General features: G+C 47.9%; 1 protein-coding gene across 4 annotated transcripts in view; it reads left to right on the top strand.

Annotated features, from left to right (window-relative positions):
- LOC147890921 (uncharacterized) overlaps window positions 1–25,816 on the top strand; it is a 142,412-nt gene that overhangs the window by 13,618 nt on the left and 102,978 nt on the right. For 3 of the 4 annotated variants that reach the window (XM_087389686.1, XM_087389687.1, XM_087389690.1), the window contains one exon: window positions 22,167–22,372. The exons of the other annotated variant lie outside the window; for it this stretch is intronic. In XM_087389686.1, coding sequence (XP_087245812.1) covers window positions 22,167–22,372 — 206 coding nt within the window. The remainder of the gene's footprint in view (window positions 1–22,166; window positions 22,373–25,816) is intronic. 4 annotated transcript variants of the gene reach the window in all.

Genomic DNA, 25,816 nt, shown 5'->3' with positions numbered 1-25,816 from the left:
CATTTCTTTTCAGCATACCATCCCTTATGGTATATCTTGCATATGTTTGGCCTTTTCTGGATGCCAGGTCATCCTTTTCTTTCCCAAGTCTAAACACATGAGCTTTAGGCCATAAGCTCTGGACAAACTCGTCCACCTTTTGAGTTTCTCTAATCTCGGTCATTAGAGCACTCTCTAATACCGTAACACTCATATTGTGCATAATGCGAGACAACGCATCAACAACCTTATTATCCTTCCCTCTTCGGTACCGAATCGTCAAATTAAACTCTTGCATGAGCTCTGTCCACCTAGCTTGGCGGCCCCTCAAGTCAGGCTGTTTACAAAAATGTTTCAGAGTATCATGATCCACATCCACATAAAACTCTGAACCATACAAATAATGCCTCCATGTTTTCAAAGCATGGATAACAACATACAACTTCAATTCATGAGTTGGCCAATTCCTTTGGGAGGGAGAAAGCTTCTTGCTTTCAAAGGCTACTGGCCTTTCCTCTTGAAGGAGAACTGCTCCTACCGCAATGCCACTTGCATCGGTTTTCAGGAATAACGGTTTCTGGGGATCAACTATTTTTAACACCGGTCGTGTGACCACAGCTTGTTTTATGATGTTAAAACTTTCTTCTTGATTCTGTCCCCATATAAAAGGTACTTTATCTGAGGTCAGATCAGTCAATGGCAATACTATTTCGGAATATCCTTTGATATGCCTTCGATAAAATTGGACAAATCCCAAGAATGGTCGCAAAGTGGTTAGACTCTGAGAAATTGGCCAAGTCAGTATCGCAGCCACTTTCTTTGGACCCCCTCTGGAGTAATTATGAATCCTAAATATTCAAGCCTAATTACACACAGTATAGTTTTCTTCTTATTTACATAAAGTATTACATAAAGACTGGCTTGCCTCAAAGTACTAAACACTATTCTTAAGTGTTCATGATGCTCAGTATTACTTTTGCTGAACACTAGAATATCGTCAATAAAATGTACTACAAACTTTCCGATATACGGACGTAGTAAATCGTTCATAAGCATGACGAATGTAGCTGGAGCATTGGTAAGTCCAAAGGGCATTACCAAAAACTCATAATGATCAAACCTGCTTCTGAAAGCGGTTTTATGCACATCCTCGGCTCTAATCCGGATCTGATGGTAGCCACACTTAAGATCTATCTTGCTGAAAATCACGGCTTCATGTAATGCATCTAGCAAATCATCAATCCGAGCCATCGGATACCTGTGCTTAACAGTGATATTATTCAATGCTCTGTAATCTATACAGAGGCGAAATGTATCATCCTTTTTCTTCTTTAATATCACTGGCGAAGCAAAAGGTGAGAAACTTGGTTGAATCTGCCCCAACTTGAGGTATTCTTCCAGTTGTCTACGCACCTCCGCCTCTTCAGTAAAACTCATTCTATAGGGAGGTCTATTTACAGGTTCTGCCCCCGGGATCAGTTCAATCTTATGGTGAACATTCCGCTCTGGAGGTAACCCATAAGGTAAGTCATCCCTAAAACATTCAGAGAACTCCTCTGCTATTAGATTAGCCAGCTTGGCCATCTCACCACTTTGCACAACATCAGTACTAGCCGAAGAATCATCAACCGGCTCTACCGATGCTGTACAAAGGAATAAAAACTCTTCTTGAGCTTTTCGGATTTCCATCATGGAAACCAACGGTCCCTGAGGTACATCTTTTTCACCTCATAAGACATAAAGCACATCATTCATCTTGAATTGATATATACGTGCTTTTTCCAATCAATGGCTGGATTCTTCCTAGAATGCCACGCCATACCCAGGGCTATATCTGCATGAGCAAGCTTAGTCATTTCAAAATCAAGCTTCTCAGCATAGTCCTGAATACGAAGCTCCGACTGGGTAACCCTTTGGTCCCATACTTCAGTTGAACTTCCATCTGCCATCCTGATTGTATACGCATAGTCAGATGGGCTAGTCTTTAACTTCAGCCTCTTCATGAGCTTGGAGTTAATTACATTGTGAGTTAACGCCGAGTCAAACAACACAATGACATCATGATTGGCCACTTGCCCTTTCATCTTAATTAACTCCGTATCATTAAAGGCTGTATACCCCGTTGCTGCGGGTTTAGATAGGATGTTATCAGGTGCACTTGTTACTAGCTTAGCAACAGACACACATAACAAACAAGGTACTGACCTCTGAGAAGATCCCGCTAGCTGAATGTGCATCTGTTCCGCTCTGGGACTTCCCTCCATCTCCACGTCGCATTCTGAGACTACCATCTCAGCCATCTAACGATCCTTATTCCGTGGACAATCCTTCCACTAATGAGGCTGAAGGCAACCAAAACACAAGCCTTCTCTCCTCGCTTTTTCTCTTTGCTCTAGGTTTAAGGGAGACTTAGACCAAGCCCGAGCTGCCATTGGTGTTACTTTTCTCTTCACTCCAATGGTGGTACTTGATTTAGGAGTTTTAGCTGGTTTCGCCGGCTTGGCTTGACCACTAGGCTGAGAACCACTCCCTTTATTAATCCACTTCTTAAACCCAGATTTCTTCTGGTACCCATATTGGGTTCCGACCTGTGCAAACCCACTTGGTCTGCTGCCCTTGACATCTTCATAGTTCAGGGCTATGGCTATTGCATCATCCAACGTGTTCGCATACTTAGCCCGAACTTCCATTTTAATCCGATCATTCAATCCAAATATGAAATCTTTCACTTGGATTGATTGAGGTAGGGGTTCATCAACCTTCATTACGCTCTCTCGAAACTTATCAGTGTATTCTGCCACTGATAAATTTCTCTGACGAAGGTTTCTATACTGATTCCAAGCTCGGGATGCTTCGTCAAGAGGTAAGAAGTGTTTCCTGAATTCTCTTTTAAACCCCTCCTAGGTAGTGGATGCTATGCCATATTTTTGTTGTTTAATCCACCACCGATCTGCTGCCTCACTAAACATGTGGGTGGCCTCGCGGATCTTCTTGATATCATTTCTGATTTCACAAATGGCAAACGCCTCTTTCCATTTGTGTAACCAGGTCTCAATGACATCAGAACTACGGTCATTCATCCGACCAGAATACTTTTTTGGCCTATAATTGGCAATATTAGGTACTTTAGCCTTTCTAGGCTCGACCATATGGACACTAGACTCCGGTTCCATTGGAGCCTTTCCTTTCTCATCTCGAGAAGGTCTGGCAGACATACTGTGTATCACTCTTCTAAGTTCAGACTGCCCTGCATTGGCCTGTAATTGTTGCACTAATAACTGCTGCAAGGCATCCTCAAGTAATGCAATCCTATCAGATAAGGTGTGAGCTACTGGGCGCGACACCTACTGGGTCAGCCGGACTCTTGACTCACTAGGGTCCCTCCTGGAAGCTCCTTCTTCTGCTTCCATTCAGGTCAATTAGTGTTTTGCGTTTAAAAAAAAAAAAAAAAAACACCGCTAAAACACTATTTACAAACTGACAAAATTCTGATACAATTCCCTATACTAGGGAATACGTGCAATCCCAGATTCACAGTGACTAGGCATTTGACATAGGCATAACCCAAATACCGCTTTTCCCTATACTAGGGAAATTCCTGAAAAATAACTCTGACTGAAGCACACAGGCATAGTCTCAAAGATTGTCCATCCCAAGTCTGCTACAACCACAAAAGCCTAATCCATTTCTAACAAACAGAAATGACAAAAACAAAGGGGAAAATGGGTAAAGTGCTCCCTGGTCTTGCTCGTGCCACCCGATTTAATACCCCTGGAGTCTTCACCTTTAAGGGAAATGTCGACTGATTATTCCGAGGTCATGCTACCTCGGCTAGAGCGTAACAGAAGGCAGGCCAGAAACTCTTGCAGGAAGACAGGAAGAGGAGCAACAAATGATGTCTACAATGATGGATTCTATGATACAATTCCAATCTTCTAGGAAGGGGAACACCGGTGATCAAAATATGCGTAGTGCAGCTAGTACATGTCCGTTCGCAGAGAATTTGGTTATCCCAACTCTCTTCATGTTCATTAGAATTCTAAATTTTAAAGTTATAGATTTCAGAAGAAAGGAGACCCATTATGGATTACAGCTCCGCTTTTAGTGCAGCTGGATTTCATGCCATTCAAAGTGAAAGTCGATGCTAGTGGCCATGGATTGGGAACTATTTTGAGTCAAACCCCAGTTGTCATTGCCTATGAGAGCAAGGAAATATCTGATAGAGAGTTGTCACATCCCACCCATGATAAAGAGATGTCTGCAATTGTACGCGCTCTCAAGAAATGGAGACACTATCCTTATGGGTCAAAATTCCTCATTAGGAGTGATCATAATAGCCTTAAATACATTCTTAGCGAGAAGCATTTCAATGATGGACAGAAGAGATGGTTATCTCAAGTTTAGGCATTTGACGCTCATGTTGAATATCTCAAAGGGAGTGAAAATGTTGCTGCCGCAAATGCGTTATCCTGTTTACGACTCTACAAGTGGAGGATTCAGCTGGTTCATGTGCCTCACATCAAACTTCCATACCCAGCTGGGGGAATCTTTTGTTTTGAAGAGGTTGTGGGCAGGCTTATGCGTTGGCACACAAATGTGCTGGCGGAGGGGGACATGGTCTCCTCAATCTCTGAACCCGCTAAGCTATGTTCAGAGTGACCCCTTGTCTTGGGCAGTCTCCTCTGAGGAAAGCTGTGATAGGTCGGACCTCAATAGAGGGTGCTCTGGTCGCTCTCTGTGTTGCGGGTGGCCTCTGCAACCCTCTCTCATTAATTGAGACTGCCCGCATATCGGCTAGCTCCTCCTCCTCCACCCCACTGTGTCCTAGAGCTGACTCAAAAACATAGAAATGTGCGACTCGCCGCTGTCTAGTCAGCCTCTGTATCCTGTGGTCTGCTGATCGCCTCTTGTTGCTCTCTAATTTGTCGTAGTAGGGTCTCCCTGTGTCAGCGCATCTCAAGTAGATAGAGCCCAATGCAGACCTGGTCATGGAAGTGGATCAATCGTGATAGTAGGCCGAAGCGACTCCCATCCTGATAGAGATAGTGGTATCGCCCTCAGATCTCGTAGTAGGCTGGGTAGGTGCAGTGAAAGTGCTCCTTTGTCTCAATCACTCTCAATGTGCATAGCATGTAGATCCGTTGCTCTCTGGGTATACATGCTGCTCTTCCTGTCTCAATCCTCAGCTGATGGGATGAAACCCGCATCTGCCCAATAGCGATCCTCAGTGCATGTGAGACTCCTCTGTTCTCGAGGTACTGGGGCCTGATGATGAATCCATCCTTTGAGATGCTTAGGAAGTGGTCACGGTAGAACTGGGTCTTGGTGGGGAGCTCCTGATCTCCCCCCCAAGTCCGAGACGTTTGGAGCTGGAGGAGATCTAACCGTATGATATGGTTAATTTCATCTCGCAAGATCGTCGACTCAGGGGGTGCATCCATACTGTATTGAAAGGGAGGGAGCCTGTCCATCTGAATCTCGTGTCTGGCAAACTATGTGGATATCCGTGCATACCATGTGTCTGCCCTGTTCTTAGCTAATCTTCTAGATGACTGCAGGCCAGCCTCGGTAGTCTCCAGTGGGGTAGGTCCCAGAATGAATGTCACTGTCTTGAAGATGGCATCAGTCTGTACTGGTAATGTGCAAAGGGCTCAGTCTGTAGGCCCTCATGGTCTCGTGCTTTCAGATAGTGTAATTGACGAAGTGTAGCCCGTACATTATGTGTGGTGAACAGGTGACAAGTGGTGGGCATGGGCATAGAGGACATATCCGGAGGTGTCTGCATCTAGGCATCATAGAGGGAGCATGCATATGTGTGCCACACACTTGGGTCAGTGATGGGAATAGGTAGCTTCCCCTCGGATAGAAATCCCCATCCCGTGGTTGGGTCTCCTCCTCGAAAAGATCTGACAATCTCATCCATCCTATGTGTGAGGAAGGCCTGCCTCTTACAACATGTCAGTTGTTGAAAGATCCTGTGTGCCTCAGGTGACGCCAGATGACCCAAAGCATGGTCCTCTGTGAGGTGGGCTCTCGCCTCCCTGCACTCGTCGAACCAAGGGTTTTGAGGCATCATCCCATCTCGAACCTGCCTGAATCGGGTCGTTGAAAAGGATTTGGTAGCAGCATCCTGTACCACCGAGACAAGGGTGTCAGAAGTGCTGGTGAGGTATTTATCGTCTCCAAGTAGGGCCAGGAGCTCCCTGGCCAGGTGACTTATGTCACGATATGTGACGTATTCCTTTCTCTATATCTTAGACTTATGGATGGTTTGATGAATGGACACTTGTGGAAGGGTATGCCCTTTCGACGGGACACTTCCTATGAGGCACAACCCTTCACAAGAGACATTCTATGGAAGAGACACTCCTATTGTAATGTACCCTCTCATCAAGGGTAACACCCTTCACAAGGGGTACACACCTCTTCATGCACATACACTTTGGAGTACACACCTTTTCATGTGTGACTCTTCACTCTCTATATAAGAGAGGCCCAACTGTATGGATGACACACTACAGACACTCAAGCAATACAAATATTCCTTGTTCTCTGCTATTTCAGTCTCCTTTCTGTTCCTTAGCACATTTCTAAATATAGTAAATCTAGGATTTCTTATAGTGGTATCAGAGCAAATTTCACTTCTACTTGTACGAAATGCCCCCCACCTTCTAGCGCCTATCTGATATATCTTTTTTCGCTAGAAGGATATCCACGCACGTTGTTCATGGAAGAGATGGAGAGAATGAGCGTAAAATTTTTTAGCGCCAACCCCACCTAAAGTCATCAGTGGCCTCTCCGTCTCCCTCACATCACGAGTTGATGTGAATGGACACGACAAAAATCGTGTCTTTTGATGTGCTTGGGCTGTCCCAAAACCAAGGGACGCACCTTTTTCACCATCGGATGTACCTTTTGATGAAGAGTTTTGACTCCTCACCCAAGGGACACACCCCATCGTGGAAAAAAGGACACACCTTTTCGTGTGGGGACACCCCTTTTTAAAATAGGGTCACACCCCTTCATAAAAAGGTACACCTATTCCAAGGGTCACACCCCTTAGAATAGGCACACCCTTTGGCACCAAGCACCGACTTACAAAAGGGTACCTAGAGGGCCTAAAAAGGGCAACCAGCCCTACACCAAAGGCCTAACCCTAGACTACCAAGGGTTCTCCAAACTAGGTCAAGGGCACGGTCAAAGTGGATCTGAATGCGTGCGAGTGTAGGGGGAGCTCTCCCTGTGGCTGGCATGGTGGCAAAGATATGGAAGGCCAGGTATGAGTGGTCAGCTCCGAGTGGGGGGGGGGGTATGGCGACGACGTGTATCCGTGAGAAAGTCTAGTGGGCCTAGTAGATAGTCCACTGTACTAGACCCACCGCCACCTCTCCATCCACTTCCCCCGCCAATTGTCCCCGAGCTGTGCTCTTGTGGCCGCGACTGCCTTACAGGCAGTTCCGCCTTGCATAGTACTTCTCTGCCCCTCGGCCTAGTGCCCAGGCCATACAAAGGCCTCTCTGCCCCACTTGGGGCCTAGTTCACGAAAGAAGCAAGCTCCTTGATCCACAGCCTATTCGAACATGTAGGAAGCCAAGAAAGTCAAGAAAACTCAGAGCTTGAATCAAGAAATGCAATGCAGCATTGAAATACAAGACAATAGACAAGGGAAGATAAAGTATATACATAGCTGACCATACATCATTTTAAGACTGAGAGTTCTTTGGTTTTAATAAGTGCTACTCCTTCCCGGTATACTGCCCATTTCCCATCTTTCCTGGCAGCCTTGACCTTTGTAATTCAGTTGCCTTGTTCTTGAGTTGAGCTTGTGTGAGCTCCTTAGCTATCCATACGTTGGTACCTTTCAGCTTATAAGATTGTTGGAGAAGCTTGATCCACAAGTGTTTAGATGTATTAACGTCTGTAGGAGGCCTCCCACGCCTATGAGACAAAGTGCAAAACCAAAAGGTAACTCATACAAGCCGCTATGGGCTCACTAAGACCTGCTAAACTAGTGAACAAAATAGTAGAGTAGCAAAATAGCAGAAGAGTATCAGGTGCTCAGAGCTAACGCTCGTAGTCCACGCCCAGGTTCCATATATCCAGGTACGCTGGTGGCTCTTTGATATGTGAGGAGCTCTCGTATCTATGTCGGTCAAGGTGTCTCTTGATGCGGTGGAGGGCGTGGTCTCCTCGATCTCTGTATCCGATGGGCTACGCCAAGGGTGATGCCTCGTCTCTTGTGGTCACCTCTAAGGAGGTCTGAAATAGACCGGACCTCTATCGTGCATCTCTGGTCCTCGTCTCTGTATGAGAGAGAGAGAGAGAGAGAGAGAGAGAGAGATGAAAGAAAGAAAGATATATTGACGTCCGCGGGAGGCCTCGTGGGCCTATGGGACAAAGTACAGAATCAAGTAACTCATATAGACCACTGTGGGCTGGGACAAAGGGCTCACTAAGGCCCTTGCTGAGTACTAAAATGATATACTAGTACAAAATAGCAAAAAAGTAGCAAAATAGGGTGGCATAAAAATATCAAGTACTCAGAGCTAGAGTCCCAAGTGGATGAACCGGCTCCATGGTGGCTCTCTGATGAGATGCAAAGAGCTCACGTATCTACATCTGTCGGGCTGTCTCCCGTGATGGTGGAGGGCGTGGTCTCCTCGATCTCTAGATCCGATGGGCTATGTCAAGGGTGACGCCTCGCTCGATCGATCTCCCCTAAGGAGAGCTGAAATAGGTCGAACCTCCATCGTGTGTGCTCTGGTCGCTTGTCGCGTCGTGTATGGTCTCTGTGCCCCTCGTCCATGAGAGAGAGAGAGAGAGAGAGAGAGAGAGAGAGAGAGAGAGAGAGAGAGAGAGAGAGAGAGAGAGAGAGAGAGAGAGAGAGAGAGAGAGAGAGAGATTAACATCTGCGAGAGGCCTTGCGAGCCAATGAGACAAAGTGTGAACCCAAGAAGTACCTCATACAAGCCACTGAGGGCTGAAGCAAAGGGTTTACTAAGACCCTTGCTGAGAATTGAAAAACTGAAAAACTGAAAGCAAAAGCTAACATGCTCAGCTAGTGAGCAAAGCAAAGCACTAGAGTAGCAAAGTAACATAAGCGTGTCAGGCGCTCAGGGCTAGCACTCCTAGTACGTGCTCGAGTTCCATATATCCAGGTAACCTGGTGGCACTTTGTTGAGATGATGTAAGCTCTCATATCTGTGTCTGTTGAGCTGTCTCGCAACATGGGGGAGGGTGTGGTCTCTTCGATCTCTGGATCCGATGGGCTACGTCAAGGGTGATGCCTCGTCTCTGGCGGTCGCCTCTGAGAAGGGATGAGATAGGCCAGATCTCGATCGTGCGTATTCTGGGCTCTCTCCGTGTTGTACAGGGAGAGTGTGTCACTCGTCTGACCGCATCCTGGTGGACAGTCCTACTACTGATCCATGATGCTCTCATCTCATCAAGCTCCTCTCCCTCAGCTACACTGGCAGCTGACTCCGATGCATAGAAGTGTGTGACAAAAGTCTGTGATCTGTCAATGGTGACCTGTGGCATCAGTCCATACTGCTCTCTAGCCTGTCGCATCAGTGTGTCTCTTTGTTGGCGCATCTCAAGAAGGTAGAGCCCAACACATACCTCATCATGAAAATGTATCAATCGTGTGAGTGGACCAAAGCCATGCTCCTCTTGAAAGAGACAGTGATATTGTCCTCGGATCTCATAGTAGACCGGATAGACACATAGAAAATGCTCCTCCGTCTTGATCTCCCCCATTTGGCATAGTGTGCAAGTCCTCTGCTCTCTGGGTATGCCTGCAGCGCTCCCTGTTTCAATCCGTAGCTGATGTGATGAGACTCGTATCTGACCAATGGTGATCCTTAGTGCATGTGAAACTCTCCTGTCTTCAAGATACTGAGGTCTGATGACAAGACCATGCTCTAAGACCCTCAGGAAGTGATCATGGTAGAACTGGAGCTTGGTGGAGAGATCCTCTCCCTCCCAAGCCCTAGATGTATGGAGCTGGAGGAGGTACAACCGTATGATACGGTTGATCTCATCTCAGGTGATGCATCCGATCTGTACTGAAAGGGGGGAAGTCTGTCCATCTGAATGCCGTGACTACCAAACCATGTGGATATCCGTGTGTACCATGCCGTATCAACACCACTCTCTGCTAGTTGCCTGGAGGACTCAAGTGCTAACCTCGGTAGTCTCCCCTGGGGTAAGGTCCAAACTCTGTGGAGGAATGTCACTATCTGAAAGATGGGATCAACCTGGAGAGGGGTCATGGCGAACTCTACCTGTATAATCTGATGGGGGACTGAGGGTTTACTCCGAATCATCCTGGATCCCATGGTCACCTACAATTTCGCAATCATTACTTTTTTTTGATTGATCTGCCCTATTAAAGCACACACCACACTCACATAGTTTGCACTGATACTCCAATGAAGGCACTATGAGTTAGACCAATGAATAACAAAAGGTGCTAAGTTGGATTGAACCAATTATAGCATATGGAAATTCAAGTTTGAGAATATGCTCAAAGCCCAAAAGTTGTGGGGTTTAATTAATGTGACTAATAAAAGCTTCAAGAGAGAATTTCGAGAGTTATGATGACAAGAGCCAATAGTCTCACACTCTCACAATTCTGAGCATCAAGGATAACATAATCCTTGTTGTCAGAAATTTGAAAACTCTAGATGAAGCTTGGAAGACATCACTATAGAGAAACGATAGGGTTTGCAGTGGAGCGATAAAAAATAGACGATACTCAGACACAACTGAAGAACGGAACTTAGAAAACATAGTGCTTGTCGGTAATATGAAAAACTGAATACAAGAACCTCAAGCCGTCGTGTCTCAAGGACTGTGGCTGAGGAGAATCAGAAAGATGATACTATGTAGAGAAACGGTAGAAAAGATAGCAGCAAAGGGAGCGAAACGCAGTCCTCCGTGTAGCTCGATGATGATGAAGATGATGAAGGGCTGGAGCTGCCCTAGGAAATGGCTGAAAACAGCATGCTCTGGGGAAGGAACCTTCGGGCTATCTGGAATAGCAACATGATGAAGAAAAGGAGCAGATCTGGAGCAGCAGCTGGAGGTCCAGGGCTAGATCTGGTGGAGAGGAATAGAGGGGCAGAGGATGGAGCAGGCATAATAGCCAGATCTGGAGCAGGAGGGGCTGCAGTAAAGGATGGAGGAGGTGAGGAGCAGCTGCAGGTCCTGTCCCATGAGAGTGAGGGGGGTAGGGACTGTTTTATAGGCCTGACCCAGGATGTCGGCCAGCTGGTCGGCCAGTAATGGTCGGCCATTTTTGGCCTTTCTGGCCCCTTGTTTGGCCCTGGTGGCTGTCCTTTTGGCTGCCCTGTTTGGTGCCTTTTGTGCCTTTGGCTGGCCTTAATGTCCCTACAATAGGGATTGCTGATAGCTGGTATGTTTGCCCCTAAAGTGGGGATTGTAGTTGCTTAACACCCCCTCTCAATTGCCAATTTGGAGGGGCAGACATTGTGTGCTTGGAGCTTCATGTAGAGATGTCGACGGTGGTGGTGGCTATCCCTGCGAAATGCCCAAGAGATGCAATGCAAAAATGCAGAGAAGGTCACAAGAGGTGTGCCCTTGCAAGGGAATTGTTCACTTCCTCAAGTGCCTGAGTTACACGTATGATCAGCAGAAATAAGAACACTGTGAAGCTCGAGAGAATAAGCCACCCCCTCTCACTGCCGAAAGGTGGAGGGAAAAGAAAAGGTAAAGAACAAATATGTCATAGCAGCACTGATAATCCAGAGATGGTGATTCCGCCAAAGGAAGAGGTCGTAGCTGAACAGTGAGCCAGTGTGTGCCCAATCTTGGACCTCGGGAGAGAGGAGTCTATCCCCGCCTCCATGAATGTAGAAGATTCAAAACAACAGTCATCAAGACACATCTGAACAGAAAGGGTCCCGCCTAGGGAGAACTTGTAGATCCTGGAAGTCGATGCCGATGGAGATCTGGTAGAGGTGAAGGATCATGACCTCCTTGTGTGATGAAGGGCTGGAGCTGCCCTAGGAAATGGCTGAAAACAGCATGCTCTGAGGAAGGAACCTTCGGGCTATCTGGAATAGCAACATGATGAAGAAAAGGAGCAGATCTGGAGCAGCAGCTGGAAGTCCAGGGCTAGATCTGGTGGAGAGGAATAGAGGGGCAGAGGATGGAGCATGCATAATAGCCAGATCTGGAGCAGGAGGGGCTGCAATAAAGGATGGAGGAGGTGAGGAGTAGCTGCTGGTCCTGTCCCATGAGAGTGAGGGGGGTAGGGACTGTTTTATAGGCCTTACCCAGGAGGTCGGCCAGTTCTAGGTCGGCTAGTTCTGGTCGGCCATTTTTGGCCTTTCTGGCCACTTGTTTGGCCCTGGTGGCTGTCCTTTTGGCTGCCCTGTTTGGTGCCTTTGGCTGGCTTTAATGCCCCTACAATAGGGATTGCTGATAGCTGGTATGTTTGCCCCTAAAGTGGGGATTGTAGTTGCTTAACAATCACTTACTACCTATGAAGATGCTAGTACACAAAAGGCCTTTGTCATTAAAAGACAATTGAGTAGGCTTAGAATGCACAGGGTCAAAACGTAAATGAATATTTGAATCAGCGGAAGATCTAATAAATCAACTAGCGTTGCTTGGTGAGAGGATGCCTGACCACAGAGAGTTTGATCTTCTTCTCAATAATCTTCAAGACTTATGGGACAACTTTGTCACCACTTTCTCCTATACAGAGCATCCTTCCAATTTAACTCAACTACATACTTACAAAGGATAGAGCAAGAAGTTGGGTTAACAACTGAAGAGCAGAGTCTCTCTACAGCATGCTATAAAGGCTCAAATGAAGAACATCAAGTACATACCAGAGCATCGTACTGCATGTGTGCTTGCTCTGAAAGCTGACCATGCACCTCATCGAGGCACCTACCAATAAGCATGTGTAATCTTATACCGTCCCCTTCTGAAGTATAGCATCTATCTGAACATGAGACCCCAGGGCACTCCATGTCTCTGACTCCTTGTCGACCCACATCTCAATGTCAGACATCCTCATTGTGGTTTCTAGGTCAACATATATGACCTCAGTAACACACGAAGATGTCACCAGGAACAACTCTTTGATTACCACATTTGCTTTGGCCTTTGTATCACCCTTAGAATGTGAGTCAGACTCCTTCCTCTTGTTTTTGTGATCCGCCTTCTTCTTTCTGCAGTCCTTCGCAAAATGACCTGGCGTGTCACAATAGAAGCACTTCTTCTGCTTCTTCCTCTTGGAAGTGTCCTCGTCATTAGAGTCGTCTTTCTTGGACTTGCCACCGTTAGGCTTGCCCTTTCCTTTGCCAATGTAATTCTTTGCCAGCAATGCCTTGTTGTCTTTGTCGGTGTTGTAGAGCTTCTCCCTAGCTTCTTCCTGTAGCAGTAATGGACCCAACTCCTCAAAAGTTAGAGGTTTGGTCCTTTGTCCTGCTATCACAGTCGTTACAAAGCTTTTGAAACTCCGAGGTAGTCTCCTCAGTACCATGAAGGCCAAATGGCACGAGTCCACCTTTTGACCAACTGATGCCAGTTGATCCCTCACCACCTTGACCTTCATCACGTGGTTATGTACCGAATCTCCCTCATCCATATCTAGGTTGTAGAGTTAATGCTGAAGAAGCAAGATCTGAGATGTGTTGTTTGTCTCGTACAGAGTGACCCACGCCTCTATGGACGTCTTGGCCATCTGGATGTGAGGAAGCACAGAGTCCGCCGTAGTCCCAACGATCAATGCCATGGCATGGGCATCTCTGTCTTCCCAAGCTTCGAGCTCCTCTCCATCTACTGCCATGAGTATATTCCCCTGTTTGTCCACCATGTCATGGTGGATGAGGGAGGGGGAATGGGGTGGGTGGATGGGTTGGATATGGATGGGAGGAAGTTTGTTGGAAAGGAGGTCCTTGAGATGTTGGAAGTTTCGAGCATGGTTTTGAGGGGGGCCTATCCGTTTTGTTGGGATATCTCAAGGTGTATGCCCGAGGCACACCTTGGTTTCTATGTGTGTGTGCTAGAGGCACAGTTAGGTGCCCATAAGCACAGTTAGGTGGTGGTAGAAGCCACATAGGATGATTGAGAGAATCTAGGAGTAGATTGAGGAGATGATTGTGGAGCTTTGAAGTCATCAGTGATGTTAGTGATCATGTAAGAGGTGCCTACTTAAGGACCTCACCTTTCTTCATTCTATATGCAAGTATTCTGAGTTTGTGTTCACTCTATGCTTTCCTTTCAGTTTACCAACATGTTATTAGAGCCCTTTGATCCCCCTTGATCCCACTTCTGCCACATCATCTTCTTCTTCATTATTTCTTCCCCTTCTTCCCAAATCCTGCCAAAGCCTGTTCTCCTCCGTTTCTTTGCCATTCTCCAAGCCCTTCCTGCTGGAGATACATCTCGAAGGGGCGAACCTCTGCCTGCAACGAATTGAAGTATCATCGCCGCTGCTCGACGACATTGCATGAAAATCGGCAACTCTCTTTCCTGCGTTTTCTCTTAGTCTGCTTCATATTTCTCTAATTCCTTTCAGGGGAAGATTCTCCATGTCTTGAGCTATCCTGTGCTGAAATCTGAGCAGCAATGGCTGCATATTCAAGGTGAAAACTGAGAAAAACCAGTCGAATTTGAAGAAGCAAGCTATGGCGATCTGACGCGGATTTGCGCTCCTCCTCTTCAGTGGACCTTTTGTGGTATATGAGCTTTCTTTTGCCTCAGAAAGCCCCTTTTTCTTTGCTTTGGAGAGTGAGATACAAGCCCTCCAAGTTCAGGCCTTTGTTTTTGACAGTTTTGACAAGGTTTTGAAAGTGATGCTACATTAGATGCTACTTTAGCATTTCTAAGGTTTTGAAGTTTTGAAAAGCATCAGTACAACTGTGGCTACAGCTTTGCTTTGAATTGCTACACCTGGATTTGTTTGGAAAGCTTTCATTTAGCCATCTCTGTGAAGCATGTAAGTGAAAGCATCATTGATTGAAATTTGGTCACAAGTCTTTGCTACATTAAATGCTTATACTTTGAAGCTTTTCAGCCTTTTTTTTTTCTAAGTCTTGGAAGAGAGTAGACATTGCCCAATTCTTGGGTTAGACCCTCTCATGGCTTGCTTATGCAAAATATGTGAAAGGCCAAATCATAAAGCAATGTGTTGTTATGCTACAACGGAAGAGAATGCCAACATGGCTTCCTTGTTGAAGATTGCCAAGATAATGGTTGCCAAAAAGGAAGCAACTTCAAAGACAGAAAATGCCAATCTACTTTCAGTTGATGTGCCTCCACAAGATGAGAATGCTTTTTAAATCATCTCTATGTATGCTCCAGATCTCTCTTTTTTTGTTGAGTCAAGGTACTCAGCCTGGATAGTCCTCCAAAATGAATGAAGTAAACTATTGTGTTTTGTAAACACCTCTGGTCACCATATGATGTAGGCCATGTGTATGTGTTTTGCTCCAGGGTACCTCCTGCAGACATTGTGTGCATGTACATGCAGGGGAGATAACCATTGGAAGGTCTTTTGTATCCCTTTTGTTTACCTTACACCCACGGTAACCCTTGCTAGCTTGAGATCCTAGCCATTGATAGATCCATGACCACCATGAGATGGCATGAGACACCTTGTGCTAGATGTATCCTTGACATAGCCTGAGGCATTCCCTTGAGGGGGGGTTGTTGGGATATCTCAAGGTGTATGCCCCAGGCACACATTGGTTTCTATGTGTGTGTGCTAGAGGCACAGTTAGGTGCCCATAAGCACAGTTAGGTGGTGGTAGAAGCTACATAGGATGATTGAGAGAATCTAGGAGCAGATTGAGGAGATGATTGTGGAGCTCTGAAGTCATCAGTGATGTCAGTGATCATGTAAGAGGTGCCTACTTAAGGACCTCACCTTTCTTCTTTCTATATGCAAGTATTCTGAGTTTGTGTTCACTCTATGCTTTCCTTTCAGTTTACCAACATTGTAGGGGAGTAGGAGTTGCAGTTTGGAAGTCTAGATTTGTGAAATTTTTTGGCACAGTTTCGGTGCTCAGATGGAAAACGAGCAATTGGTCAGTTGCTTATATAGGGGAGGAAGCTCCAATTCCACGCATAGAACTGGGAAGATCCATTGTAGATGTTGACTATTCCTTGCATAGATCTATCAACTTCCTCATGTAGATGTGATGACTTTCCCACGTGGAACTGTGATGTTCCCTGCCTAGTTTCTGGACGGACGGAAATATAAAGTGTTGCTTCTATATTTGTCTCTGAGCATTATCTATTTACTGGCTTGCACATCTATGCACATAAGTTAAGAAGTTTGTGATTCCACACCCCACACCACACTGTGTGAGCTCTTGGGCAATTTTATCAGTCTTTCGCTGTGCGTACCCTCTGTTGGGTCATTTCTAACATGGTATCAGAGCCCAAGTAGGAGGCTCACAGGTGTGGGAGCCTGAAGGCAGGGACCTTGCTGAAGGACGACCCCGATTCAGTTGCTCCTGGGAATCGACTTCCGCGACTGGAGGATTGTGCCCTTGCGAGAAGGAGGGTGACTCAGGTTTAGTCAGGTGCGTTCAGGGTTCTGGTCTACTAAAAATGGAGTTTGGTTGACTTTGCTGTGTGTGTGTGATATAACAGTAGAGATGTCGACCTCTACAGCCTTTTCAGCCCCTGCTCTCCCTTCCTCCTCCCCCAGTTTTCTCTCATTCACTATCCCTAACTTTGGAGAGTCTGGGAAACTAGACGGGACCAACTACCCGATCTGGAAGGTGAACATCCGTAGCCATTTAGTGGCTCGGAAGTTGTGGAAGCTAACGACGGGAGTGGAGGTGAAGCCGGAGGACATGGTGGACTGGCAAGGGAAGATAGTCATGGCAGTAGACAGAGAGGAGTTCGAAGCTTGGGAAGAGAGAGATGCCCATGATCTGGCATTAATCATAGGGACTACGGCGGACTTTGTTCTTCCACATATCCAGATGGCCGAGACGTCAGTAGAGGCGTGGGTCACTCACTCTGAAGGATCTATACGAGACGGACAACACCTCCCGCATTTTGCTTCTTCAGCATCAACTCTACAATCTTGATATAGAAGGAGATACGGTACATAGCCATTTGACGAAGGTCAAGGTGGTGAGGGATCAAGTAGCGGCAGTTGGTCAGAAGATAGATTGATGCCATTTGGCCTTGATGGTACTGAGGAGACTACCTCGGAGTTTCAAGAGACTTCACGGGTCTTTAGAAACCTAGTATAGCTGCTTATGCTTGGGCACTGATGACGACATAAGTGTTGCTTACGACCGTGACAGCAGGACAGAGGGCGAAACCTCTTACGTTTGAGGAGTTGGGTCCATTATTGCTACAGGAGGAAGCTCGAGAGAAGCTCTACAACGACGACAAAGACGACAAGGCGATGCTGGCGAAGGATTACACCGGCAAAGGTAAGGGCAAGCCTAACGGTGGCGAGTCCAAGAAAGACGACTCTGATGACGAAGACACTTTCAAGAGGAAGCAGAAGAAGAAGTGCTTCTACTGTGATACACCAGGATAGTTTGCAAAGGACTGTAGAAAGAAAAAGGCGGATCAGAAAAACACAAGGAAGGAGTCTGACTTAGATTCAGAGGGAGAAGCCAAGGCAAATGTGGTAATCGTAGAGTTGTTCTTGGTGACATCACCAAGTGTTACCGAGGGCACAATGAGGATGTCTGACATAGAGATGTGGGTCGACGAGGAGTGAGATGCCTTTGTGAAGGTGAAGGACAGCATGGAGCGCTTGGTACCTTCCAGGTGCGTGGCTGTTGACACTAACATGAGGGTTGGGGTCTCATGGTCAGATGGATGTTGTACTTCAGAAGGGGACGATACAGGATTACATAGGCTCTTGGTGGGTGCCTCGATGACGTACATGGTTTGCTTTCAAAGCAAACACACAGGTAGTACAATAGTCTGATATGTACTTGATATTTTGCATTTGAGCAGTGTTGGTGCTTCAAATCTCGAACGTAGATTGCTAGAAGGTGATGGACAAAGAGTACTAAAGCTAGAAGAGTACCTTCTTGAGAACTCAGCGAGAGTTCATGGTCCAGGTTATCTGGAGATATTCATTGGTTGCAGACCTTGCCAAAGGAAGGACGGGTTGAAACAGACCCTCAGAGCATGGTGCCTGGAAGACTCCAGGTTGTTCACTCATTATGAGGGGGACAACTGGAAGATTGTGACGGCTGGATTGCTCGAGTTCGAAGGCAGGAACATGACAGAAGGTGGTGGTGCCAGGAGGTGCTACCAAAGATGGACCTGTGTACCAGGATGGTGTGCGGAAGCAGAACCAGACCTGGTGGAGCAGGAGCCACTGGATGAAAAGCCAGGAAAAGATTTTGACATCGAAAAGTTCCAGAGGACTACGACCAGGGAGTTACTAGAGCATCGTCATAGACGGTGTGGGCATTGGGCCTGGATGTGTCGGTGAGCGGGGGTGTTGGAATGGTCACCTCCCCATCTGTAAGCCCCCATATGAGGAGAGCATGGGGGAGGTAGACCTGGACATATTGGGGCTGTCACATGGGCAGCACATGAGCTGCCATGTGGGCAGCCGTTAAAGCAAAAGACAGGCGTACGGCCTGCAACAAGGCCCTGTGAAGGGCGCGCTGATGTCAGCTGATGTATGGACCTGTATGGTGCTGCACACGTGGCTGGAGAGAGCCTGGCAAAGGGCAGGAGCACATGGTGCAGTATGGCAGGGCAAGGGCAGCTGCAAGAAGGGCCTGTTGATGGCGGAATAGTTGAAGCCATCCAGCCCTAGAAGGGCCCAAGGGTAGGGCCCTATATGGGCTGCCCTTAGGGCCTGGCAGCAGCCCAAGAGAGCCACCCCAGGTCGGCCAATCAAGGGCTGCCTGGAGGTCGGTTTACAGACTACAAAGTCAGGTAGGGAGGGGCAGTCTGGTCGGCCCATATTCTCCTACCAGGTCGGTTTTTGCCAGCCCCGGGCCCTTGTCCTCGCGTTGAAGTTCCCCACTAGGAGAGCTTCTCCACAGCTGGAGAAGTCAATGGTGGACTGATAAAGAGCAGCAAATGGGGATGTCTCATCATCACCTCGGATATCTCTAGCAAAGTGGGAGGTCTCAGGGGGAAAGTAGCAAACTGCGATAAACAAATCCCGGCTGTGCATGTGTCGAATCTGGATCCAAAGAAATCTGGAATGTGTATCTCTTTGCTCTACTGAAATGGTCTCCAGAAGTGTGGATCTGAAAAGGACTGCAACTCCACCTGAACCTCGAACTCCTCCTGTACCCCTCGGCTCATCTCTGTAGGCAGACTCCCATGTATATCCGCTGACTACTAGAAGAGCGCGCTCTGGACTTTGATGTGCCTCTGTATAAAAGACTATGTTGTGGCCTGTTTCCGAGAAGTTCCTTGGTTTTGACCATAAGGTACCATTACAGTTCCAAATAGTGCAAGACAGGGTCTCAGATATCTGAATCTCATAGACCTTACGTAGGGGAGGGAGCAGGTGCCTTACGGGGGGCCTGTAAGAAGTCGTCTCTCTCGTACCACTCCCCACTTCCCCTCCTTCCGGGCCTGATCTCGCTGCTGCAGCAAAGAGCGCCTCTCCTCAAACCTGTGGAGGTGTGAGGTCCTCATCCATAGAGATCGTTGGTTGATCTCGAAGGAGTGACCTACGTCGTAGAGTTGAAAGTCGTGCCTGAGTGTCATGGAACCATATGATCAAGGGTTGCTTTCGGTTGGGATCTCTCCCCTCCTGCCATGCCCTCTCTATCCTGTGCTCAGCCACACCCGGGGTAGCGGCCACGAACGCAGTCGCATCTACCATCTGTGTAGCCTCTGTGCGTGGGATCCCACGTACTCTGATGTTGAGAGCCTTACTGGCTCTCTGTGGCTGTTCCATGAGGGTAGCCGAAACGGTTACCCTGTCGGAGTTGCATGATATCCTGTCTGAGTCTCTGAATGAGACCTGCCTGCTCCCAAATGGCCCTAGCTTGCTCTTGTCTGATGCGGCTTTGCGCCTGGTTGAAGCGGACCTGCTCTCGTGCGAAGCGAGTCAGCTCCATCTCATGCTCACGGAAACTATGTATCTCCATGAGCAAGGTCTAACAGGCCTCTAGTGTATCAGCCCACCCATGTTCATGCTGAAACTATGATGACTGTGGCATGAAAGTGTGGGACTGAGTCTGGAAACTGGACGGTGACTGGGTGAACTGGGTGAGGAACGGAGATGACAGTGGAATGGATGAGGCAGTCCCAACGGGGTGTGGGAGCATGGGCTGACTGAGAGGGAGAGGGGAGAGTGAAGCGTAATGCCGAACAGTGTATGACACCTACGAAGTAGGGGTCAGAAGCAGTGCAAGGGCTGTAACAGGAGAGGAGGGGAAGGGAACGACCGGCGCCATGGGCATGAGTATGTCACTGATCGTAGATGTAGAGGGAGCTGAGACTGGAACTGGAGCTGAGCTTGAAGCGGGGGCTGAAGTCGAAGTAGAGATAGAGATAGAGGGACCTCAGGCTGGAACTGAAACTGGAACTGAAATTGTAGTGGGAGCTGAGGTCGAGGTAGAGATAGAGGCTGAAGAAGCTGCGGCGGGTCCTGCCTTTGCCTTGCTGTCTACCCCGAGCCCACTTCGGTTGTAACGTGTGTTCACATCCTCCAATTTCAGTTGTGTCGTTTGCTTTTTTTTGTTGTTGTTGTTGTCGTCTTTCTTGGCTTTGTCCCCCATTTCTCTTGGACTGATTTTTTTTTGGGGTGCAGGTCTTAGTGTTTGACCGGGAGCGGGAGCACCGGCTCCCTCCCCATGATGGGAGGCACCCCCCAGTGCGAGGTGGTGGCGAGGCGGGGTGGAAGCTTGAGGTGGAGAAGGAGAGGCTAAGGTGGCGAGGAGATTTTTTTTTAAATTTAAAAAGAAAAAGAAAAAAAGGCTAAGGTGGCGAAGGAGAAGCTAAGGTGGCAAGCAGAAGCAGAAGGTGCAGCAGGAGCTGCAGCAAGAGCGGGAGCAGGAGGAGCTGAAGCAGGAGCGGGAGGAGCAGCACCCGTGCCTGCAGGAGGAGCAGCACCAATGGGGGTTAGCGCCAGCGGGCAGGGCAGAGACTGGGGTGGCTAGGTAGGCTGAGCGGAGGGAGAGCGCAGGAGAGGAGGCTGAACGGAGCAGGGGTAGGCTGAATGGAGCGGAGGGGTAGGCTGAGCGTAGGGGGCATAGGGAGGGGAGGTGTAGAGCGTAGGGAGCTGAGGCATAGGAGAGGCGGAGGGGTAGGCTGAGCATAGGGAGGCTGAGCGTAGGAGAGGCGTAGGCATAGGCTGAGCGTAGGGAGCGTAGAGGCTGATGTAGGGAGCGTAGAGCTGAGCGTAGAGCGTAGGCTGAGCGTAGAACTGAGCGTAGGCTGAGAGAGCAAACAGTAGCTGCAGACTAAGCTGAGGGTGCTGCCCACCTAGGCTGGTGCAAAGACAGCAAGGTGGAAGGGATCTGGATAGAGAGTCTACATATGCTCGAGGTGGAGCATGCGGGCTCAGAGATCTAGAAGTGTCAGGCTTGTAGTAGAAGGACCTTTTGGTATTGTATCCTGTCCTAGTTTCTGGACGGACGGAAATATAAAGTGTTGCTTCTATATTTGTCTTTGAGCATTATCTATTTACTAGCTTGCACATCTATGTGCGCACATAAGTTAAGAAGTTTGTAATTCCACACCCCACACCACTCTGTGTGAGCTCCTGGGAAATTCTATCAGTCTTCCACTGTGCGTACCGTGTGTTGGGTCATTTCTAACACTTAGCAGTACACAGACTTGGTCAAGTTTATACAAGTCCCCAAGGTTGAGGATAAGTTCTCCATGCCAAGTGAAGGTTAAGCATTACACATGGAGTAGCTAGTGCACAGACTTGGTCAGGTTTATAAAAGTCTCCAAGGTTGAGAATAGATTATCCATGCCAAGCGAAAGTTAGCATTACACATGGAGTAGCTAGTACTTTTTCCATAACTATTGTTTTATTGTTGTATGTTCTCAGAAGCAGTCACCCTCTCTGTCATTTTTTTCTCAAAACAGAATGCATATGGCAGCTGGCTGTTTGTAGGTTTTAAGGGGTCATCTTGTTTCATGCTGATGCATCAAGTTTCTTAATGGGTTTGATCCACTTATAGTTGGAAGTGTTTTTTAAATCTTGACATCATTTTGTGTTTGGGCAGGGTTGGCATGTGAGTGGTTCTGATCTTTCTTGGAGCAATAAATTGAAAGACTTACAGCACGCTGGAGCAAGGGTTTTTTTTGGTCATGATGCAGCCCATCTTTGGGATGAGGATGGAGTACAGCTACCAGATTATGTTGTTGTGTCAAGTGCTATCCCATCTACTAATGAAGAGTTAGTGCTGGCTCAGAAGTTGGGTGTCCCTGTGTAAGGTTTCACCATCCTTTATAGAGTGCTTTTTGGCACAGGCAAGAGCGTAGGTATTGTATTGCCTAATATGAGGCGAGCAAGTGCATCCCTCAAAAACATCAGAAGCTCAATTTTCGAACAATGGCAATGTGAATATAAGGTACAAACAAAGCAAAACATAGGAAATCCAAGAGGGGGACGATTAAACTAGTGTTAGAAATCAACAACAGAGAGTACACACAGCAGATGACTGATAGAATAACCCAGGAGCTCACATTGTGTGGTGTGGGTGGAATCACAAACTTCCTTAGTGTGCTTCATAGAACAGCAAATAGACAATGCTCAAAAGAAATATAGGACCAACAAAATATTTCCGTCTAATGGACAATACAACAGAGGGCCAAAGTCCCACTAAACTGTGGTCCTTTGTCCTCACCAAAAGATGCTGTCCTACAACCTCCGAAACACTCCTAGATCCTTGAGTCCACATGCTTCCTGATGAGCATATGTAGACCTTAGTCTTTGTGTCTGATCTCTCCACCTTGCTACCTGAGTGTACAGCCTAGATGGCAGCTTTCAGTGAGCTATGTCTGCAGCTCCTCAGTCTTCTTTGTCCTCCTGGAAGTGGGCCCAAAGGGTGCTGAACTGCTGCTCCAAACTGCTCCTCAAATGGCTGCTCCAAAGATGTGATATGAGGCCCTAAGGGGTCCCTTTTATAGGGATAGATGCCCCCACAAAACCCACCAACCAGCAGGCCCTTGATGGCCGACTCCCTGCCCAAAATAGCCGACCCATGAGGGTCTACTGGCCAACCCAGCAGCCCCCCCCACGGGTGCTCTTTTCTAGGCACCTCTGGGCCCTGTAGCGCTGACCTGCCTGGCTGACTTGTACCCTGCCACCCCACCGACCCGTGGGGCTCTATATAGCTGGGCCTTTGGCCCTTCATTCCATGCAGGGGCCCAGGCCCTTGGTCCGCGCTCCATCCCGGGCGTGGTTGGCTGGCTCCAACCAGCCCAACCAGCCCAACCAGCCCTCCTTTTGACTGACTTTGGTGCTGTTCTTCCTGCCTTGTTTCTGGGCCTGTTGTAGGCCATAAGCCTACCCACAATCTTTGCCACGAGTGCCCCTTTTCCCTGGGACAATCCGGCCTTTGTTTGCTGTGAGGTGCTGCCCATGTGGCAGCCTCCTCTCCTTCTTTCTCTAGGCAGAACTTTGCCCTAGGCCTGGCCTACTTGTACCCTGCCACCCAACGGACCTGTGGGGCTCTATATAGCTGGGCCTTTGGCCCTTCATTTCATGCAGGGGGCCAGGCCCTTGGTCTGCGCTCCATCCTGGGCGTGGTTGGCTGGCTCCAACCAGCCCAACCAGCCCTCCTTTTGACCGACTTTGGTGCTGTTCTTCCTGCCTTGTTTCTGGGCCTGTTGTAGGCCATAAGCCTACCCACAATCCTTGCCACAAGTGCCCCTTTGCCCTGGGACAAAATCCGGCCTTTGTTTGCTGTAAGGTGCTGCCCATGTGGCAGCCTCCTCTCCTTCTTTCTCTAGGCAGAACTTGCCCTAGGTCTCCCTCCTCCATGCTCTCCTCATTTGGGGGCTTACAGATGGGGAGGTGACCTTTCCCGAACTCTCATTGAGTTCTCAAGCAAGTACTCTTCTCGCTTCAGTACACCCTATCCATAATCATCTTCCAACAATCTGCTTCCGAGATAAGAAGCATCCACACTTTTCTTTTGCCTTCCAAGAAGGCACATTCCTTCCAATTTCTTGGGACACATTAAGAGCAGATTCTCTCCAGCATGCTATAAATGAATGACATCAAGTACATACTAGAACATCGTCCTGCCTGTGTGCTTGCTTTGAAAGCAAGCCATGCACCTCATGGAGGCACATACCAATGACCCGTGTAGTCCTTTAATGCCCCCTTCTGAATACAGCATCCATCTGAACTTGAAAACCTTAGGACACTCCATGGGATCCACCCTCATGTTAGTATTCAACAACAACAGTCAAGCTCCTAGGAGAGTCCAAGCACTCCGTGCTGTCCTTTACCATCACAAAAGTCTGTGACTCTCTGTCTGCCTACATCTCAATATTAGACATCTTCACTGTGACTTCTAGGTCTGCATATCTGACCTCAGTAACACATGGAGATGTCACCAAGAACAATTCTTCAATTACCACATTAGTCAAAGCATTTATTTCATCATTTGGATCTGATTTGGACTCCTTATTCTTTTGATCCGCCTTCTTCTTTCTGCAATCCTTTGCAAAATGGCTTGGCTCGTTACAATAGAAGCACTTCTTCTTCTGCTTCCTCTTCTTATTAGAAATACATGTTAGAAATCACCAACAGAGGGAGCGGAAAATTGATAGAATAGCCCAAGAGCTCAAACAGTGTGTGGTGGTGTGGGTGGAATCACAAACTTCTTAACTTCAATTATTTCACATAGATGCGCAGACTAGTAAATAGACAATGATCCAAGCCAGATATAGAAACGACCAAAACAATATATTTCTGTCCAAAGCTATGGACACAATACAAAAGATAGATCCAAAGTCCCACCAAATCTTGGTCCTTTGATCTTACCAAAAGGTACTTCTACTATCTGCTGGATACCTCTAGATCACTGAGCCCGTATGTAGACTCTCCATCCAAAGACCTCAGTACCCTGCTATTTTGGAAGACAGCCTAGGTTCCAACCCTAGATGATCTCAGTTTGCAGCACCTCTAGGACTCCTGTGCCTCCTGGATGTAGGCCTGAGGGTGAGTCTTCTGCTGCTCCCCAAACTGCTTGCTTGCTGGATGAATGAATGAGGCTCAAAGGACTTTTTTTATAGGCCCTAAGGCCCATAAATGGACCGACTGGATGCCCCCCTCTGGCCGACTCACAACCGACCCCACATGCCCCCCTTTATGGGGCTGTGGGCTGCCCATCCTTGGGCTGTGAGCTGGCCAACTTGGTTGGCCAGCAGACCAGCCCTGGTAGCCCTATATAAGGGCAGGGTGCTGCTCACTTGCAGCCCCTCCCTTTGCTGTACCACCTGGCCTTGCACATATGCCTCCTGCCAGGCCTCTTTCCAGTTCCACTCCTGCGCCCGTTCTGCTGCTCTTCGGTTGCCTTCTGCCAGGCCAGATTCAAGGCACATTGCCCCACCAGCTCTCCTACACACTGCTCCCTTGATGCAGCCTCTGAGGCTCCACTTGGATCTCTTTATGTGCTGCCCACATAACAGCCTTGCTGCTGTCCATGTGGCAGCCACTTCTCCTCTCTTCTCTGGGCATATGCCCTAGGTCTCCCTCCCCCACGCTCTCCTCATTTGGGGGCTTACAGATGGGGAGGTGACCTTTCCAATAGTGTCATCTTCATCTCCAGAACCATCCTTCTTGGGCTTGCCACCGCTAGGCTTGCCCTGTCCTTTGCTGGCTTTGTGCTTGCCAGCAATGCCTTGTCGGTGTTGTCTT

The sequence above is a fragment of the Dipteris shenzhenensis genome, chromosome 18, assembly GCF_047967505.1.
Source record: "Dipteris shenzhenensis isolate YYH24624 ecotype China chromosome 18, Dip_SZ_1.0, whole genome shotgun sequence".
NCBI lineage: Eukaryota > Viridiplantae > Streptophyta > Polypodiopsida > Gleicheniales > Dipteridaceae > Dipteris > Dipteris shenzhenensis.
The sequence above is the reverse complement of the archived record's forward strand: the minus strand, read 5'-3'. Positions and strand labels throughout refer to the sequence as shown.